At 47.4% G+C, this 25,396-nt stretch overlaps 1 protein-coding gene across 2 annotated transcripts in view; it reads left to right on the top strand.

Annotated features, from left to right (window-relative positions):
• Positions 1-3,840: 3,840 nt before the first annotated feature.
• The window catches only part of LOC144155161 (diacylglycerol O-acyltransferase 1-like), a 56,022-nt gene continuing 34,466 nt past the window's right edge, over positions 3,841-25,396 (top strand). Inside the window, exon 1 of one of the 2 annotated variants that reach the window (XM_077686441.1) lies at positions 3,841-4,810. In XM_077686441.1, the coding sequence (XP_077542567.1) occupies positions 4,574-4,810 (237 nt within the window). In that variant the 5' untranslated portion in view covers positions 3,841-4,573. Of the gene's footprint in view, positions 4,811-7,512; positions 7,570-25,396 lie in introns of those variants that run through there. The other variant, XM_077686442.1, reaches the window with a different exon arrangement.

The raw sequence follows: 25,396 nt of genomic DNA, 5'->3' as shown, positions 1-25,396 counted from the left end.
TTTGCTAGTGCTACCGAGCACCAGCTGTTGATTTACGAAGGCTTGTTACTGCCTTCATGTCTTGTGACCATTGCTACTCTGGTGATACTGAGGGAGACCGTGGATTCACAATTCTCTATGCAACTATACTCAAACGCGTAACGACGCTATCTATATATGCCTGTCCTCGGATCATATTAATTGTGGGCAAGCGTCGCTATACTCGATTAAAGGAAATCAGTCCGTTCAACACCGCCTCAAAGCGAAGGAAAAGAATAAATTAAAAAAATAAGGGGGGGGGGGGGGGGGGATGAAGGATTTTTAATCCAGCATCGCTCCGCAAAATTGCAAGACTCTCTCTTTCTCTTTCCTGAAGACGCTTTCATAATTTCCATCCACCTAATTAATGCTAATCTTCCAGTTCATCGGCTTGCACGCCACATCAGCAACCCAAAAGGTGTTCATACTAACTGTGCGGGTACTACTGCCCAGGCCTCGTCATTTAAGATCTGCCTGCGTATACGCCGTGCTCCACTCTTGCATCGTCCTTCTTAAGGATACCATCGAATCACTGGGGCAATTCGGACATTGTAAATAAATAAATAAATAAATAAATAAATAAATAAATAAATAAATAAATAAATAAATAAATAAATAAATAAATAAATAAATGCTAATTTCTTTATAAAGTCCTCTGCGCTGCTCTATATTTCTTGCAGCATTCAGAGTCGGCGTCGCTTTTTGCTGCAACAAATCTGTCGTATACGTAACATCATAATATGTTCAGTAGTTTGTTTTTACTTCGCATTTGTATTCCGACCACAAGCGATTTTACTTGTTATTTATGGTATCAGCTTTGGAACTGCGTTTCTTTTTTCCTGTTATACCCGGATAAATCTAGGACTGACGGGGTAGCAAGTATTAAATGCGCAATGCTGCAAACTTGGCCTGTGCGCAACTTCTTCTCCGGAGAAAAGGCCCCCTTGAGACGTGTGTCTTTGGCCATTGGTTGTTTACAATCCATTGGTTGTTTACAATAAACAATCAATGCAAAAACGGAAACAATATGAACAGAGTGATTTATGTTGAAGATATCTTCGCTGCAGGCGCTGCAAAGTGGACATAGTCGATCCGAAACCGCAGCGAAGTTATAAGGAAACCTCTTCGAGCATTGTCCAAGCGTGCTGATGAGCATAATGCCTGAATATGCCTGAGCATAATGCCACAACCTTGTGCCTTGATGGATTTCTCTGGAGATATACGGCTAATAAATAAGCATTTGTACAAAATTATAGCGGCATCAAGTTTATCCAGATAACATGTGGAAAATTAGTCGAACTAAATCTGTGGTAAAAAAATTCAGGGAAGCTTGCACTCACGCGCAAGGCTTGAATGGCGAAGCTGCTGTAGGTGAGCATTGCCGGACACATGGTTCAGTTTCACTGTCATTGTTTACTTGCGTAGTTGCGGTGCCAGTAATCGTCGTCATATGCATCGAAACGCGCCGCTCGTGGGACCTTGTTCTCGGCGGTTGCACTCGGTCTTGCAAGAGGTAGCATCAACCATCCCCCTCGCGAGGGGCACGATCAAATGCAGTTCATTTCCGGGGGCGCACGACGTTAAGTAGTTTGCGTTACGTTAATGTTGTTGCACTTGTGGCAACTGCTGACGAGAGAGCGCTCGTCAGCAGTAATTTGAATGAGTCAACGATATAAGGCGCGTTCATAGCGTCCCATTCTGTGTCGGCTCTGTGGCGCAGTGGGTAGAGCACCATGTACATTGCGTTCCGCCCGCAGGGTCGAGGGATCGAAACCTGGCGCCGGATAGTATTTTCTTTTATATAGTGTAGGGGGAGGGGTGCGGACAACGACGGTGCGGACTACGACGGGACAACGCGGGTGACATCGTGAGTTACTGAAATGCTCTGCATTTAAAAGTCGTCCTCTCCTCGGCGAGTGGTGGGCGCAAATTCATCCTCAGCATTGTAGACTTCCACCAGCTCTTCGTCATCAACTCGAGACATGCAGCGCTGGCGGGATCTGCAAATCGTCTCGGGAAGGATTGACACACTCGCAGCCATGTCTCCAACTTTTTTTTTTTTTAAATGCAGAGCATTTCAGTAACTCACGATGTCACCCGCGTTGACGTCCGTCGTAGTCCGAACCGTCGTTGTCCGCACCCCTCCCCCTACACTATATAAAAGAAATTGGGCCCATCTCCCCGCGAGGGGGACTCGAGTAAATGCGTCGCATAGGGGGTGGGTGTATTGCGTTAACGTTTAGTGTTTGGGGAGTTGGTTGTAGTGAATGCATTGTATCAGCAGCTTCTTGACGTATTTTGAATGAGTCAAGGATATAAGGCGCGTTCGTAGCCTCCCATTCTGTGTCGGCTTTGTGGCGCAGTGGGTAGAGCACCATGTACATTGCGTTCCGTTCGCAGGGTCGAGGGATCGAAACCAGGCGCCGGATAGTATTTTTTTTATATAGTGTAGGGGGAGGGGTGCGGACAACGACGGTGCGGACTACGACGGACGTCAACGCGGGTGACATCGTGAGTTACTGAAATGCTCTGCATTAAATGCTCTGCATTTGTTGAACAAGAACAAGATATTACGCAAATATAAGACAAGAAATTAGTACACAAGGGATATTTACAGTGTTCCTTTATCAAAAAATTTATGGATGCTTGGTTTTTCTATAGAAAATGATATTCTACATCTACTGGAGAAAACCGCCGCCTCCTGGCGGCATATGAAAAATCACGCGGCAACAGAAACGAAAGGTTCCACTAGCTAGGTTCCACGTTCTGCTTGGAACGCACGTGGAGCACGGCCACGCGGCTCTATAAACCTTCTAGTCGGCCGCCTACCTTCACGCGCGTCTCCGCCGTACTGCAGCGCTGGCATCGAGGAACCCGGCCTGTAGCAGTGGAACGCGGTAAATTCAAATCGCCTTGCGCAAACCTATGAGCGCGAGGGTACAGGAACAGCATGAGAGGTAAGCGGGAAAGCAAAGGGGTGCATTTCCTTGGCAAATGTCTACAAAGACTATCGTCTTTTGACGACATTTGCAATGAAAGGAGCAGATACGCGGCCAATTTTTTTCTAAAGCCCCTACGCGTGCCGGAGATGCTCGGCGGTCGCCTGGAGGCACGCGGTCACGAGCGCTCGGCATCTTCTTGAAATTTATCTCTGCGACACCCAACTTACGGCCAGTAACAACAGCTCCGCTGTTAAAATAAATAGTACGCGAAAAGACTAACACGAATATTGTCTTAGTTCATGGACGCAGTATATAACTAAGCTATTCGCCCGGCAACTCGGTGCATGCTTTTAGAGGTACATATAAGGTGGTTGATTAAAACCTCCGGGCTTGTGTTTATTACCACATACTCATAATTTGTTCTCTGTCACCTTGAGGATTAATGTCCTCAAGCGGAAGAGCAAATACCAGCACCTAGCCTTCTTCTCTGCTACACACGGAGATGCATGGATGGTGGCGGGAAGAGCCCATGAATAAGCCAGTCCGTGACGGTCACAACTGATATAAAATCAACAGTCGTGTCGAGTACTACTTGTGCTAATGACACCCCCGCTTGATACTTCCTTGTAGTTTACGCCATCGGCGCGGTGGAAAAACAAATTAGGACTCAAGGCGCTCCTTTCGACTTGTCTATGGCCAATGCGCACGTCGTATTTCCGCGACGATCCTGGCCACCGCCGTGATTCCTCGTACGGGGCATTTTCTCCGCTCCTCGACCGCAGCTGTCGGCCAGGGAGGGTGAAGGGGAACCCCAGTGGAGGTGGACCCGGATCGTACTTTTATGAGTGGCCGCTAACGAGGAAGCGCCGGCGTCGGCGCCGCAGCAGCGATGGCGCGTGGCCAGTGAACACGCGGACGCGAAACAACGGCCGCCGCGGGGCCGGCCGCGCGACGTCCCATAAGGCGCGCCAAGGAAGTGCTTAGCGCAATTCAAAGTCAAGGCTGCCGGATCGAACTGACCGCCCGTCCAGAGGGAAAGAAAGGAAAACGGTCGTCTGCACCGGCGCAATTAACCTTGCATAAACAACAAAGGGCCGGCCTATCTGCCGAGAAACGCGAATCTGGCGGGGATGCTGCCAGTAGCGCCGGAGAGTCAGCGCCGACAGGAGACCGCCCTCGACGCTCGTCTGTCGCGCTGACGGCTGCAGCAAGCAAGCCTAACGAAACTAACAACGCTGCCAACCAACGGGCGAGGTCTCGTAGTTCACCACTTCGACGGTGGCACAGCGGTCAGCGTCGGCACAGCTGCTGCATCATCGGACAGACTGGTAGCAGTTGTTCGTGGCGCTTAGAAGTTTATTCAAATGAAAGGCGCAGAACATAGGGAATCAGCCACTTTGGTGCGAGCGTCAAGTATTGTCATCTCCTGACACGAGGGACCGCAGAGGTCGTGTACTTTTCAGTGCTGTACCACCCGTCTCATTGAAGATTGGCCAGCAAGAAGCCTTGTTTGACGATCAGCGACGCATTGAGCGGCGCATCTTGTCGCATACGGCTTACCTTCGCCCTTTCAGAGCCCCATCTGGTTCATTCCCGGCCAAATTCTGAATTTAATGAAACGAGGAACCATGACAACCGTTCGTAATCGAGGAAACGTGTGCAAAACAGTGTCCACCGAGGAACTTCCAACTTGCTTCAAGGAAGCGGCTGTCGTGCAGAGCTTGTCCAAATCTGCCTCATCGATCCATCTGCTCTGCAGGCAGATTCACAAGCCGCGGGACTCATTGCTCAGCCAGCCTGGGACCTTGTTCACTCTCAAAGGATTCACGAGCTACATTTTTGTGTTGTTGGTAAGTCACATCTGAACTTTAAACTTCTGTCCTGTGGGCTCATTCAGCTTGAATTCTTGCTGCTCTGTTTGGAAGCGCAATGACTGTTTTATCGTACTGTTGGTGGGGGAAAGTTCAAGCACAGATTATGACTTGTTTGCGAGAAAGGAGCTTGAAAATATCCACTAATAGCATGTTGACTATTGTCCAAATGTCGCTTTCAGCCTAAGGTATTTTGGTTTGTTTTCATAGGGACACGAGCTTTGAGTTTTTACTGGGCGGAATTTTGACATGCGTATGAAGCTTGCTTCAAACTATGTATTGGACCACGCTTCAAGGCGTATTCAAATCACTTTTCATTTTGCAGGGGGAGCGGCCAAAATGTTTGGAAATGGTTTATTATAGTGATGTCAGACAAGGCTTTCAACTATAACTTGACGTTCTGCGGTTTAAGGCCTTTATTTTTGCAACATGTGCTAGTCCATGAAGATAGTCTATGAAGATAGTCCAGCCTGTGTCCAGCGGCTTTAGCACACATTAAGTATCCTTTTTTGTTGCATTCCTTTGCCAACTGCAAAACAGGATTATCGCCAGGCGTACACGCCAAGGCTAAATGATTGTTGTTAAGCTGCGTGCCTGCAGCCCAATGCTGCTGGGCGTTGGTTTGTCTCTGCTTGCACGATAGCCCGAGCCAGGCGCTCTGTCACTTTGCGCGCACTCTGCAGAAGCTGCATCAACCATTCATAATGGCAGGACCTCAAATGGGAGCCGCAAGAGTGCGTGCACGTGAGCTCTCCACTATAGCTGCACATCGTTCACCTGATGCTGTAGCTTCAGCGGCCGCGCGCAGCCTTGCGACGTTCGCGTTTCGTGCGCATGACCGATATATTTCAGAATAATCATCGGTAAAACGGATAGTTCATTGATCCTCGTAAACCCTTTTGCGGAAAGATGAGCAAGCCTAGGAACAGGGATTGAAGGTTGCCGCATTACATGTCCATGCCTTCGACTTGACAAGCTATATAGGTGGAAATCAAGAGCGTACTGATGCAGAATTTGTTGGGATGCTAAAGAACGTGTATGAAGGTATCAAGGAGTCAATAACACGCATAGGTACATTGCATGGCAAGGTCGAAAAGGCACATAACCTGTGCACAAGGTATGTTCCAAGCCTTCATGCAGAGAGCTCCGTGGTACAAGATTTGGGACGGAATTTTCTACCGGGCGCCAAAATATATAGATACCATGGTTGCGGCGTCTTTCCAGCGCCAGATAGCGTCTTTTAATGCGTAGGCTTTGTTTCCCGCTTACCCAAACGCAAATGGTGGGGAAAAAAAAAAAAAAAATATATATATATATATATATATATATATATATATATATATATATATATATGATAAGTTACATGATTTTGCTGCAAAATCATGTAACTTTACTCTGATGAAGGCAAGTCCCGTTGCCGCTACGTAAGTAAACCTTGTTTGTTATAGTTCTTGCTGTGTATCCGACTCTTTTACTATTTCTGCGCGCTTTGTGAGTTTATCTTTCTCTAGATTTATATATATATATATATATATATATATATATATATATATATATATATATATATATATATATATATATATATATATATATATATATATATACATATATGAGCATGTAAAACGAAAAGCCGCCTAATTTGTCTATGGGCTTGCTCGAAGGGTGAACTCCGAAGAGCAGCGCTCGCTTAGAGAACTCTCGGGGGCAGCTCATCAGCGACACGGAAAAAGTATGAATATTTCTGCGGCAGCAGTCGCCTAGGTATACCCTAAGATATATTTCAATCGAAATTCAGCAACCTTGTTAGGGACGTTTTTATATGCGAACCACATCTTGTCGAACCGTGGAAGGTGTCGTAGAGCCGATTTTTCGGCGTCGCTTTGTTTAAACCGTTTTCAATTCCCGGGAAACGGGGCACCACCGAAGAAAACATTTCTCCCATAACAAAAAGCATGGACAGGAAGCATAAATACCTGGTCTTTCCGTGCTACCAGCCATGAAAGTACAGCTCATATTTGTCAACAGTGTTTAGGGGAAAGAAACCTCATGCGTATTTGAGGCAAAGCGGATGTAGATTCCCGTGAATAACAGCGTTCATCCTATCGAAATACAAGTGAGATTGTTTTTTTACCGAACCAAATTAAAATTGTCGCATTCTCTCGGCTCGAACCGACAGCGCGAAACAACGGGGGTTTAAACCACACAAATCCAGTCCACTCCGCCAGTTGACATCTAATTTTAAAGAGCGAAACTGCAGGGTGCTGCCCATGCCCGCATGAGTCACGCTTCTGGTAGTGGCGACGTCCCACTCCGGCGTTATGGGTATACCCATGGGTATACGGTCGTTCCCTCTGTACACCATATTCTACTTGGTCACTCCCCCTTCGTTTTGTACGATAGGCCCTCGAGGAAGGTTGAAGCTCGTGAACCCAAACTCATGCTATCTTGCTTCATCAAACAAGACTGGCGGTAGCAAACGTCTTTTTGCGATTGGTTATTTATATACTCCGAACCCTCTAATTTTTAATGCGGATTACATACTGTATACGCAGTTCGACAGGTTCCTTCGTAGTTTCGATATCTGGCCTTTGCGGCTGTTTGAAGAATAAATATAAACCTCTGCTTTTCAGTCTGGCACGAGCGCAAGCCAAATCAAGCCGCTAACGGAGCCCGATTCCCGGCGGAATTTTTTTCTCATGTCGGCACACTTGGGGCCCACGACATCGCAGCCGCGACTGGTGGGTGTGGCACACTAATTTGCCCCACTGCTGGTGAAACGGCTTTGTCGTCCCGACGAGTTGAACGGGCCTGTTTGCCTGTGTTTTCGGTCTGTAACACGCACAATTCTACAGCATTTTTCTTCGTTGTGCATGGGGCCTCTATGAGTGACTGAAGGAAACCAAAATTTTCCGAGGAGGTAGTAGTCAGTCACATGAACTGAAACCAGGTCTCAAGCCTGGCCGACTACTTCGCTACCAACCGGGCCATTGGGGCGTATTGATAGTTTAATTCAAGAAAATTGCTCTAGGAAATAGCCGCAAGCCGTCTCCACCCCAAAGCTCCGGAGCGACAAAGCAGCGTGACCAAATGTACGAATTTAGCGATTGACAAAGCCCAGCCATGGGCGTCGGCCGGGGGGTGCAAAAGGGGCACTTACCCCCCCCCCCCTCCCCCCCGAAGCCACCCCAGCACAATTGTCCCTCCCTCCGCCCTCTCCATCTCCCCCCCATACAACAGGTTTGCCCACCTCAAGACAACATCCTGCCGACGCCCATGGGCCCAGCATATAATTCGAATAAAAAAATAAAACGTGCGCTGGGATAACAGCACAAGGCTCGATTCGCGTATTTGGTCACACTGATCTGTCGCTCTAGAGCACTGTTGTGAAGCCGACTTAAGGTTTATTGCTCGGGGTGTAAAATGTCACTTAAAAAATGTGTCAGTTCTGGACACTAACCTGGGATGCATGAATGGCATTTGGACGATATTCCGACTGAACTAAACTGGCAGACGTGAGCTTTCTGTTTGGTAGAAGACAGTATAATTCGAGCTAAACAGAGCCACCACAGAAGTTCGCTGGCGCTGGTGGGAGTAAAATTAAGGCGGCCGTCACGAACGTTAGTTCGATGCTTTGTCGATTGAGACAGACCTCATTAGTGTGTCTACAATGTACCGAATTAATAATTGGCTGTACGACGATTTAACGAAGAAGGCGAAGGAAACCAAGGCGAGAGTACCTTGCGTCAATGTATTGGCACCAGTGTGAAACATACCGTGGTTACTCGATTGTAAGCACCCCCTTTTTTCCACGATCGCGATGCCCAAAGTGAGGGGGGTGCTTAGGCTAAAAAAACCTAAATTAATCCCCCCCCTGCCACTTTGTGGCCGTATCTCGAGGAGATAAGGCCACAATCTCGATGGAGATACGGCCGTATCTCGAGGAGACAGGCGCAAAAGATTATGTTTTATCTGGCAAACATTCAAAAGAACAATAGGCACAGACAGTGAACCCGTCGCTTTCGTCTGACACTTAGTCACCCTCACTACCATTCGAGTTCGTTTGCCGCTTGTGCCGCCGCTCTCAGCATCCCCCGGCCGGTCGTCTTTTGTTCCATTTTGGCCCCAACATCGAATCGGGCCCGCTTCCACGCGTCCAAAATCCACCTTGCGATGGCTGCTTAGAAAAGGGGGTGATTAGATTCGCATGCAAACTTTCTTTCATTTTTTTCCCCCGAAGGTAGGGGAGGATGCGTAGAATCGGGAAGGAGGGGGGGGGGGATTAGAATCGCAAAAATACGGTATGTAGCGAAATGGAAAAAGAAATTGAATAGAAAAAAACACAACTGCACACTAGTTTTGAGGTGACGAAATCTGTAACCTCTTAGTCAAATTACCAATAGTGATATTTATTAGAATAGTAATGCAATAAAAATCCGCATTAGGTAAAACAAAGCCGTCAAAGCCAAATGACTGCGTTCTAATATGCCCGTAACGCGGTGTATTTGTTTGCGGTTTGAGCATTACCAGCAGAATACCCCCAACACCGATAAATAATTCACATACAGCCAGCCTCGCTATCCGGTTCATCCGATGGAAGTATGCATGCGTCCAGCAACAACAACTTGAGTAATTACGCATGAATATAGTCGCGGTTGACTTGAAGGAAGGTGTATCCGAAAAAAAAATGCACCGCATGTATTGTCGGTGGGTGCACCTCTCCCGAATGGTGCCGCCCCATACGTGGATATATTGTCATCTTGAAAACAGGCGCGGAAAGACGTTGACCAAGAAAAGAAATACACTGGACGACGCGCTTACAAATATATAAATAAATGCACCGCATTTCGGCCGCGATGAACGAAGTCATTTAGGCTTGACTGCTTTTTTCCTGTAAGGCAATTCTGTTAATGGTACCTCAGCCGGAATGCTTCGCGTCCGTCATCGGTGTTGTGAAATAAAACTCGAAGCTACAAAGGTAATTTTTCTCCTCTCGTCAGCAAGGAATGGGGTCGTACGTACTCTACGAGTCGCGAAAACTCTTAAGTGCTGCGCCACAGGACCACGTTCATGCGTCAATCCCGCCTTACAACATGCGTCGGATCTTATATATTTTTACAACGAAGTCGTTAGCGATACATTCGTCGAAATCATTCGCGTCCTGATCGTGATCGTTATGCATTAGGCAGAAATAAAAGCCGAGACAGCCCGATAGCCGTCCGCCTCCTCCCCCTCAATCCACTGCTGACATTAGTGGAAGCGTGTGACGTGGCATTGTCCCCCTCGTGGACAGGGGTTGGGACAACTGTCCTCGAGGGCACGAAGGGGGAGAAAGTAGGACGGAAAGGCCGGGAGGTTGACCAGGTAAAGGGTCCGGTTTGCTGGATAAAAGCAAGGACAGGCAAAGAGGAAGATAGAGAAGCGGCTAGACGCGCACTCCAGTCCTGTTTTAGGCAGCAGCAATGCCGTCACTAGGGAGCGAGATGGCAGCCACTGCCTTTTTAAAGCAAAGATTTCTACCTCTACCAGCCAACAGTTTTTTCGTGGCGCGCGGGACAAGAAACTCCCAACGCGGCTGGAAAGGCGGAGGGCGCTTTTCACTCACGGAGCACAGTGTGATGGCGCGGCGATAGGGCTCTATTACCCCGCGTTTCCCGTGCTCACCCCAGCGGGCGCGTCGGCGGGACCCTTCCGTCGGCTTTGTCGTCTGCTTTAGCGACGGTATTGTGCCCATTTTGGCGCAGCTTCGCGTTCATTGCGCGCTTACTTCGCATGGCTTGATTAACATGTTCGACAGCACCTCCCGGGTAACCCGGATCCGACGGAATTAAGTGGTCGTACGGCAAAGATACGTCAAGGATTGGTTTTCAGGCCGGGAAAAATGTAGAGACCCCTTACAGACATCTGGCCACTAGAGAAACGCCACCTTTTGCGCACTGCTTGTCACGAATGGGACTGCATTTTCTAAATTGCTGAATACCAATTTGGTTGTGTTTTAAGAGGTATTACAAAAGACGAATGGAGCAACTGGTTCTGATAATTAGCGATTATAAAAGTTCCGTCAGCTTTCTCGTAATTCTCAAACTTACGAAACTATTTAGTTTAAATCTGTATAAATGGGAATCACTAAGCTCACAGGCCGGATTGTTTTGGTGTCCGCGCTTATGTCGCGCGGTGGTGTGGCCCGAGCTAGCACATCAGGATGGCTAGGTTTTGCTGCCTTACCCTTCGAAAGACGCTCCTCTCGGTTTTCATTCTGCCGACGCACGGCCGGGCTACAGTGGCGGCATCCATCCCTCGAGCCCGGCCGTGGCCGACGTTGTTGCGTTCGGGATGGCGCCCCCGCGAATCCCAGATAACGGCTGGCAGAATCCCTGGTTTCACTCTTTCTAGAGCCACGTGAGTGAATTAAAGTGACGTCGCACGTGGAATTGTTGCGGTTGTCGTTTAAAGCTTTGCTTTCCAACCACCTTCACAGCGTGGATTGGAACCAATTTTTTTATGTGACCTGCTCACCGAACTGTCTGAACCCCTCGCTTATTGCGGTCAGCTTCGCCGGGACCATCGCTGATTGATCACAATAAATTTGCGCCAGTTTTTGTCGTCCCTACTTTCCACGTAGAAAGGGCTGGGCAATAACAGATTACTAAAGAGATGGAAAAGCCATTTTACGCCTTATAGGTAATTAAACTGTAGATCCATCTTAGAAAATATAGAAAGATACCGGACGATCTTTTATGTGAATGGTGATGTAAGCCCAGCAAAGCTGCGTTGCTCGCTATGACAGATGAATGCGGTGACGAACATGATGAGGATGATAATAATAATAATCAATCAATCAATGTTTCTTAGCGTGCCCGGGAACAGCCGGCGAGCCTTTGTGCTGCAAGATGTGCACATCTCACACACACCAAAAAAAGAAAATACCATTGGTTACACTGAACGAATATATATATATATATATATATATATATAGTTAGGATATGAGGGGCTCGTTGGGGAAATAACAAAAAGACAGGTCGGCAATCTACAACGCCAAAGGAGGCATAGGGGTGTTGTTAATACGGTTAGTGAAGTCAACATTTTTTTTAATATACTTAAGAAAGAAAGAAAGGTCTCAGTTCTGGCAGCCTTGATGCCAAGGTAGCATAAGAGGGTTTCCCGCCAGTTACCCGCTCCTGACAGGCTGTAGACGTTCGAGTCACGCCCGGGGGTTGAAAAGGAGGTCCCCTTCTCTCCGTGTAGTCAGAGTGGCGCTGGCTACCACCCTCAAGCGTCAGATACAGTTCTAGTAAATACAAATACCCCAGAAAGTGAAGGAAAACACAGTCGCCCAGATTGCCGAATCGGTAAGGCATTCGAGATCAAATCGAAAGGCGTGGGTTCAGTCCCTACTCTGGGTGCGTGTTTTTCTTTCTTTCTTTCTTAACTATGTTAAAAAAATGTTGACTTCACTAACCGTAGTAAAAAAAAGAGCCCAACAACACCCCTATGCCTCCTTTGGCGTTGTAGACAGCCGACCTGTCTTTCCGAATATATATATATATATATATATATATATATATATATATATATATATATATATATATATATATATATTCTAGTGCCTATAACAATATGGCAATGCGTGCAAATGGTTATTGCGCATGCACCCACACTGGTAAGAGAAATATGCAGATGGAATAATGTAAGCCGTACAAAAACGGAGTGATCTAAGATGGCTTCCACTATAGATAAACAGTATAGAAGGAATGTATACGTGGAAAGATACGAGAAAATAAGAAAGCAGTAAGAAAGAAGGAAAAATGTTTGTGTTGCTCAACCTTCCCGCCGAAATGTCAGCATAAAAGTCAGCCGTACATCATGAAGACAAGGCTGAAAAAGTGTAAAGTTATGGCATTTCAATCTCACGGACATTCTTGCAAAAGAGAGTCGGGGAATTATTGAATATATCTAGATATTCAAAGTACCAGTTGTACAAACACTGCTTTCGGAACAGACTGCGCAAGCCACGCAGACATTTCAGGTTGCGAAAAGTATCGTGTTTCCTGGTCAACATCCGCGGCACATAGGGTCGAACATGTTGTAGCAGCCCTACACAAGACACTGAGCCGTGAATAATTTTGAATAGGTAAATGAGATCCGCCTTATTCCGCCAGGAGATTAATCGTGGTTGCGTCAATGCAGAAGATGATCGAGAGTCATAATTACCGGTGACGTGATGGTTAAACTCTCTCTCTCCCTCTCCCTCTCTCCCTCCCTCTCTTTCTCCCCCTCCCTCCCTCTTTCTCCCTCCCTCTCCCTCCCTCTCCCTCTCTCCCTCCCTCTCTCTCCCCCCTCCCTCCCCCTCTCTCTCTCTCTCTCTCTCTCTCTCTCTCTCTCTCTCTCTCTCTCTCTCTCTCTCTCTCGCTCCTGAAAAAAATGATTGTTGGAAAAGATATTTTGACTCACAAAATCCAAAAGGAGATCGCGCGAGCCCGGACTTCATGGCAGTGTTCCAAGTTCAAGATTATGAGGTTTAACGCACCGACGCTTCACAGGCGATGAGGCGCGTCGTAGTGGAGGGCTCCGGATTAATTTTGACCGCCTGGAGACTTTAACATGCGCTGAAATCTCGAACGCACGGGCGTTCTCGCTTTTCGCTTCCATCAGAAAAGCGGCCGCCGCGGCCGGGAATCGAACTCGCGTCCTGGGGCTCTGCAGCAGAAAGCCTTAGTCACTGAGCCATCGCGGCGGATCGAAGTTCAACAGTAACAAGATGATCCAGTAGGTGTAGCGAGCAGTGGAACGCGGGAAAACTGAATTGACTTTAGCAAACCTCCTCCGTGCGTATCGTGGGAGGATCGGAAGAGATGGGGAGAGCATGATGGGTGAGCGGAGGAGAGGAGATAGGCATTTATGTGGAAGAGGAGGGAGAAGACTGCCGCCTTTCGACGACATTTGCAGCGAACTGAGCAGATATGCGGCCAATCTTTCCCCTTAGATTTCTCGATTCATTAAATGTTTTGATTGATATTGAATGTTATTGTCCGATTTATTTATTCCTGTATTCAAATTCTGCCACAGAAATTTTTAAGTACTAAACAGGGCGGATCGCTAGCAATGGACATTACTTTTTAATACAACTCTTTCTTCCCCTAATCTTAATGCTGAATTGGAATATTCTTGAGCGTATAGACGTGAAACGATTTGTCATGACACAGCCCATGTTCAAATCTCTGTGCGTGTGTGGACGCTCTGAGACGACTGAGTTAAGAATTAGGCTTGAAAATGGATAACGAACGAACAATGTGTTGGCAGACTGAACTGCAATTGTTTTTGCTTATTATGTTTCTTTTAATTGCCATGTTTATTTATTGGCTGTTTATACCTGGTGGTTTCTTTTCTACATGCCACTTGGTAGCGTTCTGTGTAATTTCATACTATTGAGTGCAACATTATTTATTTTATGGTTCTTTTTACGCAGCATTTTGCCGTGTTAGCAATACATCAACTGGCTCTCTTCTACTCCTGTTAAAGAGCAGCATTCCGCTTGCATGGCGACAATTCTGACTGTACTAGGCTTTACTTTAGCTTGGGAAAGATGTTGAAGTTACAGGCCTAGCTAGCCAGTTGGGTCATGGCAGAGATTCACGTGACGTATGCCTCTCAATACATACCGCCTTATTGCACTTTTCTGAGAGAGCAGCTGGAGTTACATTTGTGTTAGGTGGTTGGATAGTTACACGCGAGGTAACAAAAGATGTAGGTGTCGTTTGGGGTTGCTTACACTTATCATCCTGCGCCTGCGTTCTCGCATCGTAATGACTTGCCTCTCGTGTGACTTCCACATTTCAACGTTATGTAACGTGGTGCAGCAGAAAGCGTTACAACCGGCAACTGATTACAGCCAGGCATCCAAAAAAGAACAGCACTGCTTCGATTCGCTGGAAATCAAAATATCACTGACAAACGGGTCAAGGAAAGACAACACATGGCACCGACTAGCAACTGGTGGTTTATTTCGCGGCCTGCGAAAACATACCAAGGGAGAGAAGGAAGGCAGGCGTCTTTACTTGTCCCATTGAATACGCTGTGGGAAAACCGCGCTTCGGTTTTTAGTGGCGCCGAAGAAAAGAGACGCAAAACCCGGCATCCATCGCAGCAAGCGTCGTCGTGTTCTTTTTTCGAAGACGAAGCAAAAAACAGCTCGCGCTCCGTGCTGCACGTACAGCCTCTTCATCCTCGTCTTCCTTGCGCGGCTCTTTCTAACCACGTGGCAGTTCATCGCGAAGTTCAAATACAATTTACAACATACGCACCATCCTCCTCCTCCTCCTCATCCTCCTCCTCATCCTCCTCCTCATCATCATCATCAGCAGCAGCAGCAGTAGCAGCAGCAGCAGCAGCAGCAGCAGCAGCCTATCTACGCCCACTGCTGGGCAAAGGCCTCTCCCATTAATCTCCAATTATCCCGGTCCTGTGCTAACTGCGACCAATTAATCCCCGCAAACGCCTTGATCTCATCTGTCCATCTAACTTTCTGCCGCCCCCTGCCACGCTTGCCTTTCTAGGGATCCACTCTGTTACCCTTAATGACCAACGGTTATCTTGCCTTCGCCTTACATGCCCTGCCCACGTCCATTTCTTCTTAATTTCTACTAATATATCCCTACCACGCGTTTGTTCCCTGACCCACTCCGTTCTCTTCTTGTCCCGTAATGTTACACCTATCATCTTCCGTTCCATTGCGCGCTGAGTCGGCCTCAGTATAAGTTGAGCCCTCTTAGTGGGCGTCTAAGTTTCTACCCCGTAGCTGAGTACCGGTAAGATACAGTTATCATACACTTTCTTCTTCAGGGACAATGGTAGGCTGCCATCCATTATCTGACCAACTAGACCAAATTGCCGTCTTAAGTCACTCTGATTTGTGGTGCGTCAAAATATTTTCGGCGAGAAATTCAAAGTGCTAATAACCGTAGTTGCTACCCTTTAGTCGTAGAGTCGTGGCGCCACGAAGGGTATTATTTAACAAACTTTATTTCAGTTATGCTGCAGTTTTAGTTTTGTAGTTATTGCTCAGTAAGAACAACCATTGCGAGGTAAATTTAAGCAAATAAACAAAACTTAGGCGCGAGAATAAAAAGTAAGAAAAGCGACAAAGGACGTTTCAGGCAAATCGTTTTATTCATTTTGTTTTTGCGCTTAACCTTCGTTTATTTTGGAGCACCAACCAGCTCGAACCCGTACGTTTTTAAAGTAGAACGCCCGTGTGTCGAGATTTCGGCGCGCGTTTAAGATCCCCAGGTGATCGAAATTAATCCGAAGCCCTCCAGGATATTACACGGCGCGAAGCTTTGGAGCCTTAAATTCGCGAAATTTCAAATTTCGGCTTGTGTTTTACAACATGCTCCAGATTTTTGCAGAAGCGACTTGAGAAAACGAACTGCTGCGACACGACAAAGCCCTGAATGTACAGCGTGATACGCGGCCCTCGCCCTCGCGAATGCTCGGTCAGGTACGCGGTCACGTATACTACGCGCACATGCTTCTCTCAACTCAGTGAGCACGTGGCCGAGCGGCAGGAGTTGGTCGCCAGACACTCGCAATTATCGACCGTCGTTTTTCCTCAAACACATCGCCGCCACCGGGCTGAGTTTTCCTTCGCCTGTTTTTTCTTTTGTGTCGCGAAATGTGGATATCTGTTTTCTTTGCAGGAAGTGGGCATTTTTCCTCATTCCTCCTTCGCTATAACTCAGCGGTGGCTGGGAGAAACCGCGCGCCAGGGCCTCGGGCCACGGCCAGCCGTAATCGAGACGCAATCGCCTGTACAATTGCGCTCCCTGCCTGATGTACCGCGCTGGGACACGCGACGATCAAAAAAAAAGGAAACCATTTGTAACGTCCGCACACCTCGAGCAAGCAGGGATGCAGAAGTAATTGAAACCTCACTGCTTCGTAAAATATCATCACGTAGCAATCGAAAATATTGTTCTCAAAGGCCGAAAGCTTAATCAAGCACACGGCACGGGGTTCGTCGCACAAGAGAGGCTACTCACCGTAGTGTTGTTGCAACACCCATAATATCGCCCAATAATTTAATCGTATTTAAATAATTGAATCCTATTTAATCCTTTAAAAAGTACACATCCAACTTTCGCTCTTTGACTGCCATTTGCGGACTATATGGTCCATGGACTGGCTCTTAAGTATGATGCTAACTATTCAGTATTTTGTGTTTCCGTGAGGACGGTAAAAAAAGTCCGTTCACTTTGGTGAACCTGTATCGGAATTTACGGTCCACCAGTTTAGAGCCAAGCCGGGCTACCTTGGTCTAAATCTTTGCAAGAGGGCATGCCATTGCGGACATTACGGCACGCGACTAGCTTCATGGAATTCCCCACTTTCATGGCATACTTCGAGCGGCAACACTGTGAGAAGTTCTCATTCGTTGGTTGTACGACAACGCTGCGATCAGCAGCGAAAATGTCTCGAATGTCAGGCCCAGTACACGATTTAACTCGAAACTACAGAATCTGCACTAAATGGACCCTCTAGCGGTGCCAATAAACGTATTCACTCATTCTTTGGTGCCTGGAAGCAAAAGCTATATAGTTATCGCCACCACAAAGTGGCATTGCTTGATTTGCTCGCCATGGCAGACACTCCCCGCTTTGCTTTGGCTGGAAGCCCGTCTTAATAACATGGATATTACTTAAGTGTCGTCACTTAAACACAAAAACAACTACTTTTATATTTCTAAGAACACCGACAAAGTGAGAAAAATCTCCTGCGCGATCCTCCAAGTCATCTGTTATGCTCAGAGCAGTAATAGTACTCATTCCAGGGGCTTCTTGGCGACCTAGCCCAAGTACTTCATGCGCGTATTGTCTACGTTCTAGAAGCTATTCAAAGGCTGAAAGAAGTTTGAAAACATGTTGCAGGGCCCTTTTAGGGAGAGAAATGTAAACCTTCAGACGCACATTGTTCGAAATGTTAGTTTTCAGGTCTTTTTTTTTTTTTTTTCTTTTTGTCAAGCCGAGTGCTGGTCCGCGTTATTCGCCCAGCTTTTAAGGCTATCACGGAAAATTGTTGATCTGCAGCGTTAAGAAGAAACCAACCTACAGAAATTTATGTGATATTATCTGGAGTAGGGGCATCATTCTGAGAGTTCCTATTGTTCTTGGGAACCATGCGCCCCGGTATACGCTTCATTTCCGTTGCAGCAAGGGTGTCGAGAATTGCGTTCGCACGCTTCAATTGGTGGTGATGATGATGACGACTCAAGGCTGCCCCTTTGGCTCGGGGTGTTGGCAACGCCTTTTCGTCTTCGTAAGTCATTAATCTGCCTCCGCTATTTTTTTTTCAGTTATTTAGCCTCCTCCCTGCATTAAAGTCATTCATTCATTCCTTCTTTCAGTTACGACTCGTACTTCCTTTTCGATTATGCACTGAAGCTAAGTGTGCCAGCCTGCTTTTTGTCCGCCAATCTCTAATCGCGTATTGTCTATCTTCACCGTAGGCTGTAGTCAGTGCTGCTTCCGGCCATGGTAGAGCCCAGTGCTTCAAAAAGGAGAAATTTTACTCAATTTCGGGCTGAATGAATACGCTGGCGTTCTTTTAGTAAATACTCGATAGTTTCCGCATGTTTTCCACAGTGGCACCCATGCACTTCATCCCATGGCGAGTAATTGCTCGTATAAGTCCTTTTCCTTAGGAAACCACCTCGGGCCTCAAAAAGAAACGTACTCCCTTCAGCGTTACTATCATAAAAGGTTTCTCGTTAGCGCGTTTTATACATATCCTCCCAATTACTTTTTCGTTCCCGCCTTTTCTGCCCCACACAACCGTGTCAGCTGACTTCACTTTCTGTTGAACGGCCCCTGATAGCCCATTTGCCCTTTCCGTTTTGTATTTGGTCATCAGCTTTCTCGTCCTTGTCGGTCATTGAGTGACCGTGCTTTGCGAGCCCAGGTACTTCCGCACTCTCCTCGCCATTTCTTCTCATCCACCACACCAAGCATGCCCTCAAAAGCCTCCATTAAAGGGGCCATGAAGACAACTTTGTTTAATTTGAAAGAACTAGGCTTCGGTACCTCACCCAGCTCCATTCCAGCCACGAAATACGTTTTTAACCAAAAAAAAATTTTTTCGCCTAATTTGGTTTTCATGGTCTTCATATGCGGTGAATATTTGCTCGGGATTATTACTTTCATCTACCCCCTCCTGTAAATGTACTCTGCCACCTCGGTATGTAACGTTTAGTTAAGGGAGGACATTTTGTCTGTCTAGCCTGGTATAGTATTTAATGAATGGAGCGCATCGCATATGTGCAGCGCTTTCCTCTGAAGCCCGGTCATAAGCGTTTCCGCCGTGGTGGCTCAGTGGCTAAGGCGTTGTGTTGCTGAGCCCAAGGACGCGGTTCCCATTCCCGGCCACAGCGGCCGCTTTTCTGATGGAGGCGAAAAGTTAAAACGCCCGTGTGCTCGAGATTTCGGCGCACGTCAAAGATCCCCCGGTGGTCAAAATTAATCCGGAGCTCTCCACTACGGCGCGCCTCATCATCTGCGTAGCGTCGCCGCGTTAAACCTCATAATCATAATCATAAAAATGATAATAAGCATCTCCAACGGCCCGGTTTCCGGTAATTTGGTCACTCGCTGAGCCTATAATGGCACATTATGCCCGCGGTGAGGTCGTAATGTAGAGAAAAAGCTTGTGGTTGGAAGAATAAACAAATATACTGTTTTTAATTTACACCGTTTTGACAGCTGCGAAGTTCTCATCAATGACGGAACATAAACTTGCCGAAGGATAAGGAATCGAAATGAGGCAAATCGCAGCCCAACAACCGACAAAGAGGAGAATGTAATAGCGTACCGAAAACAAGTCCCCAAGCGCGATTAAAAGGCGCCTCCTTATTGCTGTGCGCAGCAGTGGAGTGGTCCGAGACTTGAGACGTCAACGGTTACCCGAGTGTGCTTAGGTGCGCGACTCGCGTCACCCGACGCAGTCGATTACGCATTATGTAACGCAGACACGGGTCGTGGGCGGTGGGCTCATTTTTCTCCCTCCGTTAGGGACGCCACGTCAGCGGCCAGCAGTCCTCCGGGTTCGCATTGCTTACGCCTGTCCTCCCATTACGGGGAAACCAGCGTATATACGCGCTACATTCTTTCCTCCTATCGGAAATGGTATTGACTTTGTGATGATACTCTGCGCTCTCCCCGCACCATATATTTGACTCAGCGTACGTTCGCCGCTCGTCATGATCACCCGATGGCCATTCGGGCTGCGCGCCAAATATTCGTTTCCCCTTGTTGCGTGCCCGACGCAATGGCTCGCACACGGCCTTAATTCCTAACCATAATGGACGCCGGCCGCACGTGTGTAGGCGTGCCGCCAGCTATTGAGGAACGCTTAGTTCTAACCAACTCGCTGATCACGCCGGCGCTGGCGCGACAGGTGTGCCCGGACGCTTATGAGAGCGCCTTGTGCAGTGTGTGAGCGGTTACGAACGCAACTTTGACTCACATTCTGTGCGACTGTACTCGCATCCGGTGGAGGCGGCCGCACAGGAGTGGCTGCCGGACAATATTGCAAACGCGATTGCATCGCCGGTCTACGCGGTGCAGTTACAAGCCGTCCAGCAGCTCGAGGCAGCCCTTGCCAGGCAGAAGCGTGGGGAGGCGAGAGCGGAGGGTCCGAGGGGACTTCTCCGGAGACCCGCCGCGCGACGAACCGGCGGACGCCGGCAGGGCACAGCCTTGAAGACGTGAGCGGCCGCGTCGGAGAGTAGGCTGGCTCCGCGGAGCCCTTGCTTGCTCTCTCTGCAGGAGGCTATTTGGTGCACTATTTTTTGCACAACATTTGGTGGACTATTTTTTGTTAATAGGGTGTAACTGTTTTCCTCCCTCAGAGTCATTTTAAAGAGGCACTAATTCGTAAGAACAAGATGGCCTGAATCAGTAGAATATTGGACCGGGAATACTAACATACCACTCCCAGCAGCACGCGATTGCTGAGTGACGCGGAAAATGGCAAAAGTGTGAGAACCGAGTATCGCCGACACCCTGCAACTGTCAGCACTACGCCGCAAAAAATTCCGCAGCTGTACTCCGCCAGTAGTATACCTGAATGACCAAGCGTCTACGAGACCAAATTTGACGAGTAGCCACTCCCGACATAATGTTGGGCGCGGAGATGCACCAAAGTGTAACCCCGCGCTTCACGCTCTCTTGCGTCATGCAACAGCGAACTTGGTGATGAGCATCGTCATTTCTCTTACTTTTTTCCCCATTTGATCTCGATGATTCCGGTGCGTGGTAATGGTGGGGACACACGGGAATTTTGAACAATGCTGGTGTCACGAATCGTCAAAGCTTTTCTGCTCTTTTTTTTTTTGTGTGTGTACAGTCGTCCAGAGGCTTAGCTGAAGCGACGTTTTACCCACTTATGGTCTCCTCCTGCTTAGGTGTAAAATACTTTAGTCACAACTGCGGCAGTTCTTTAAATTTGAAGCGGACGCTTAAGTACTTCACATTTGTTCGAACAGTTTTTTTTTTACGTATTTCACTTTAAAGCAAAGTGTTGTGCTCCAGCTAAGCCTGTGGATGACTGCACTTATTTGTTATATAGGGTACCCAATATAGTACCATATTGGATATAAGCCCAGCTGTGAGGTTAGCCAAGTGGGGGTTCAGGACCATCGTCCGGGGCCTACCACGTACGCTTATTACCAGTTGTCCGATGTTCCTTGTGGGCTGTACAGAATGGTACAGCTCACAAGGAACAGCGGTCGGCCAGCGCAGCAGCGGATGACGCTCTGTATCGTTGCGCATGCCGCTTCGTAACCCCAAAAAGCATGGTGTTTTTTAGATGTTTGCTTGGCAGCGCATGCGCCCAGGTACCAGCGGCGGTGGAATCATGGCGACAGACTGGCTCCCCGTAAATATGCCCCCTATAATAAACTATTGACAGCCGCCGCTGTAGTAATGCTCACGGCACTGGCAGCGTGAAACCAGACTTGTTCACATGTGTGAACAAGGCTCGATGCTTACTATAGACACCTTCCTAGACACCTTCCTTACCTAGTCACCTTCCACTCAGTTTGGGTGCATCGCGTCCTTGTACGTTTAATCATCGGTAACGGGGCACAGAGTCCCCCACTCCGAAGGAAACCGTCGCGCGAGATGCCGTGTGCTTCTCACATATTCGTTTCCTTCCCGAAACATCAAGATACTCTTGCCTGACGGGGTGGCGGCATAACGACAGCCATTCTGTTGACTCGTCGTAACTCCTGCGTGCGGTCGTACAGGTGGAGCCCAATGGTGGTGGCGGTGGAGAGGAGGGTGGAGGGCAGGGGGTAGGGTAAGAGCTAGCTGCAGGTATTAGCGCGGTGCACGACAGAGTCGCGTAAAACGAGTCGCTGGCGCCTCACGCCACTAATAATATTCTTTTTCTCAAGGACGCAACGTCGCGGCGTCGTGGACAATAACGTCCGCATTACCACTTAATACACACTCGGCAAGCGTTGCACACTCGCCAGGAACTCTAGCACGCAATAAAGATCCCATTTCGAAGCTAGCTTCGTGGAGCCGGGTGATAACCGATACCTAATTGTCACTGTTATGAACTTGGTGCCACACGTGAAACAAAATCCGCACCGATGATAAAAGCTATTGATTGACAGCATACTAATCAATGAGACGGCTCAATGAAGGTACACGTAAGGTGTTTTGTGACTTTGCATTGTTGTTGCTAGATACGGCGGGAACTGTTCTAAATACACCCCAAGGTTCTGGGTACGCCGTAAAGATTAACGCCGCGCAACAGAAAAGCTGCATTTACCGTTAACCGCCGGGCCTGTTTGAATGGAAGAGTTTGTACTACTATTTACAACATAATGGGACTATGGTACCCCTTTTTTCTAGCGCGACAGAAAAAAAGGATTCCGAGCAACCACGTCAGGGTCTAAATGCAGCTTGTGTCCACTTCATTTTTAATGAGCGCAGAAAAATGCTGCATGCGATGGGATCACGTACCTAATTGCGATTTGCTGACGTCATCCGGCGGTCGCGAAGCCAATCGCTCGTGAACTGATTTCTCTTGACGTGCGAGTGCCGTCATAAAGTATTTATATCCAGTCATGACCACAGAGTTGGTTGACTTAGCGCAAAACCAAGCGCTTCTTTGGTTTTGGTCCAATGCGGCAAGGCGGCCGTGTACTCTGGGGCTTTGTTCAGCATGGTCAGCTCATATTCGATCGAATCAGACAATACCGTTAAAATCAGGACGCAGAAAACTGTTGCATTGAAAAACCAGTCAATCTACGTAGGTGACAAGATGAATGGCAATACGGTCTGGCTTCCCACCGTTTTCGTATGTTCCGGTGGGCGCACATTCGATGGTAACGCCATGAAGTTCAACGACGTCAGAAACTTTTGCTGTTAGGAAAAGAAGCTCACGTTGCGTTTTTCGAATGTCGTGGCGTGAAAGTAAAAGTTTTCATTTCTTCCTACATTAATGTGTTGAAAAGAACCAGCTTGGGGTCGTTATTTTTGGCTCCGGTTAGTAAATAGTGTTTTGCAGTGATTTCTTCCTGCTCTTGTCGCTCTAGATCAATATATTTTTATCTTCGACGGAAAGTGCTTTTGGAGTGTACCAAGAAATACCAACATAAAACAGCACGGGGAAGGACCCCACGACACTCAGCCTTATCGTCCCTGTTCGCTACAGAGTGGGAACACCACCTCATCGCACGCGGTGCGCGAGTCGCCAGGGGAGATGTGCCTTGGTCTGGACCCGATGCATTGTTTCCTTTGCAGTAGCTGAGAGCGCGCTTCAGTTCTGTAATGTCGAATTTTTCATCGATGTTCTGATTTGGGGCGCACAAAATATCAGCGTATTCACATGGTTGTCTAGTTGCTGGGATGTCTGCGTTCTTGATGGATTGGATGAGCTTGTACGGATCGTTTTCATGCTCTTTGATGAGTGCTTGTAGCTTGTGCTTCGCCATGGTTTTTGTCGCGTCCGGGATGATGAGCACTCTGAGTATCCTATATGTTTTCCCTGTGCTAAGTTTGCCTTGTAACTGATTACTCGTTTCCATACACTGATCATGACGTAGTTGCACTAAGTAATTTTGTATGTGGTCGATCAGCTGATTGGTCCGCTTCCAAAGTTGATACGCGTTGCAGCCAACTGTACGTTTAGGAGCCGTTTCGCCGCTACAGACGCGAAATGCTGGCTTTTTATTTCAATAGATCATGAAAAGCTTTCAGATTAACAAAAGGATGACAATGAGGATGCACAAGGAAAGAAATGGCCGCGTAACTGCTGACATCGCGGTCGCTGTCCTCGAAAGACTGTCGTGGGACGACAAAAGACAAAGTCGGAAACAATGCGCTTCTTTTTTAATTTGCTATCGCGAAAATTACGCGCATTTATTCTTTAAATAAAATAACATTGCTAGTACAAGTTATACATTGATATTTTGCCTCAAATATGCCTAAATCTTTCTTTTTGCTCGACAATGTTCACATCATCTGAAGTATTGTACCTGATTTAGTAACTTCGAAAGGTTTTGCCTATATAAACTACAGTGGACTCTCGATAAACGGAACTTCAAGGCACCGGAAAAATTAGTTCCGTTTAACAGGAGTTCCGTTTACTGAGAGAGACGTTCTAAGGTGCAAATTTATGTGCGTACACACTTCTAAGGGCATTTCATGGAACTCTAACCACTAGAAAGTGACTGTAGCTGATAGTTTTCAGAAAGCAAGAAAACTACAAGAAGCGTAGGCACAGCATTCACAAAGTTGCTTTGGCAACGATGAGTCGCTGTGCACTACAAAATGCGTCAATTATTTTTGTTTGAGTCCTTGCAACTGCATCTTCACGGAGGCTAGAGGCCTCAACTTCGCGAGTGCTTACGAGCCACCGAATTTAGAAGACGGCAACGTGGTAATGAAGGACGAATAGCACAACGATGGTACGAACGAGGCGACAGGAGGTGAGCCCTGTAGCCTCGGCGTCTAGAATCGAGACCGAACGACTGGAACAAGAACTGCGATGTTGCATTCGTTGCGCTAACACGGCTAACCACTTACGAGACGAGGCTTACGAGGCCAACAAGGCTACAAAAGCATGGAGGAAGAAAAAAAAAAAAAACAAGAACGAAACAGCCGGAACCGTAAAAAGCTGATTCTCATGCCAGTGGATTTCGCAAGAAGTTCCATTTCTGGTTCCGTTTACACGGTGATGCGGAAATTTTAGTTCCGATTACCGAGAATTTTTTTACGTTATCTGAATACGAAACCAACCAAATTCCAGGCAACTGTTCCGTTTAAGCGGCAATTCCGTTTAAGCGATTTCCGTTTATCGAGATTCTACTGTACTTGGTCAGGAATTTTTTTAACTTTTGGCCGGGTGGTTGAACAGACAGACAGACAGACAGACAGACAGACAGACAGACAGACAGACAGACAGACAGACAGACAGACAGACAGACAGACAGACAGACAGACAGACAGACAGACAGACAGACAATCGTCTTTTAAAAAAGGCAGAAGCCCGGAAGTGGAAATT

This window comes from Haemaphysalis longicornis, unplaced genomic scaffold (genome assembly GCF_048455015.1).
Source record: "Haemaphysalis longicornis isolate Haplotype H1 unplaced genomic scaffold, Haemaphysalis longicornis Haplotype H1 scaffold_1, whole genome shotgun sequence".
NCBI lineage: Eukaryota > Metazoa > Arthropoda > Arachnida > Ixodida > Ixodidae > Haemaphysalis > Haemaphysalis longicornis.
The sequence above is the reverse complement of the archived record's forward strand: the minus strand, read 5'-3'. Positions and strand labels throughout refer to the sequence as shown.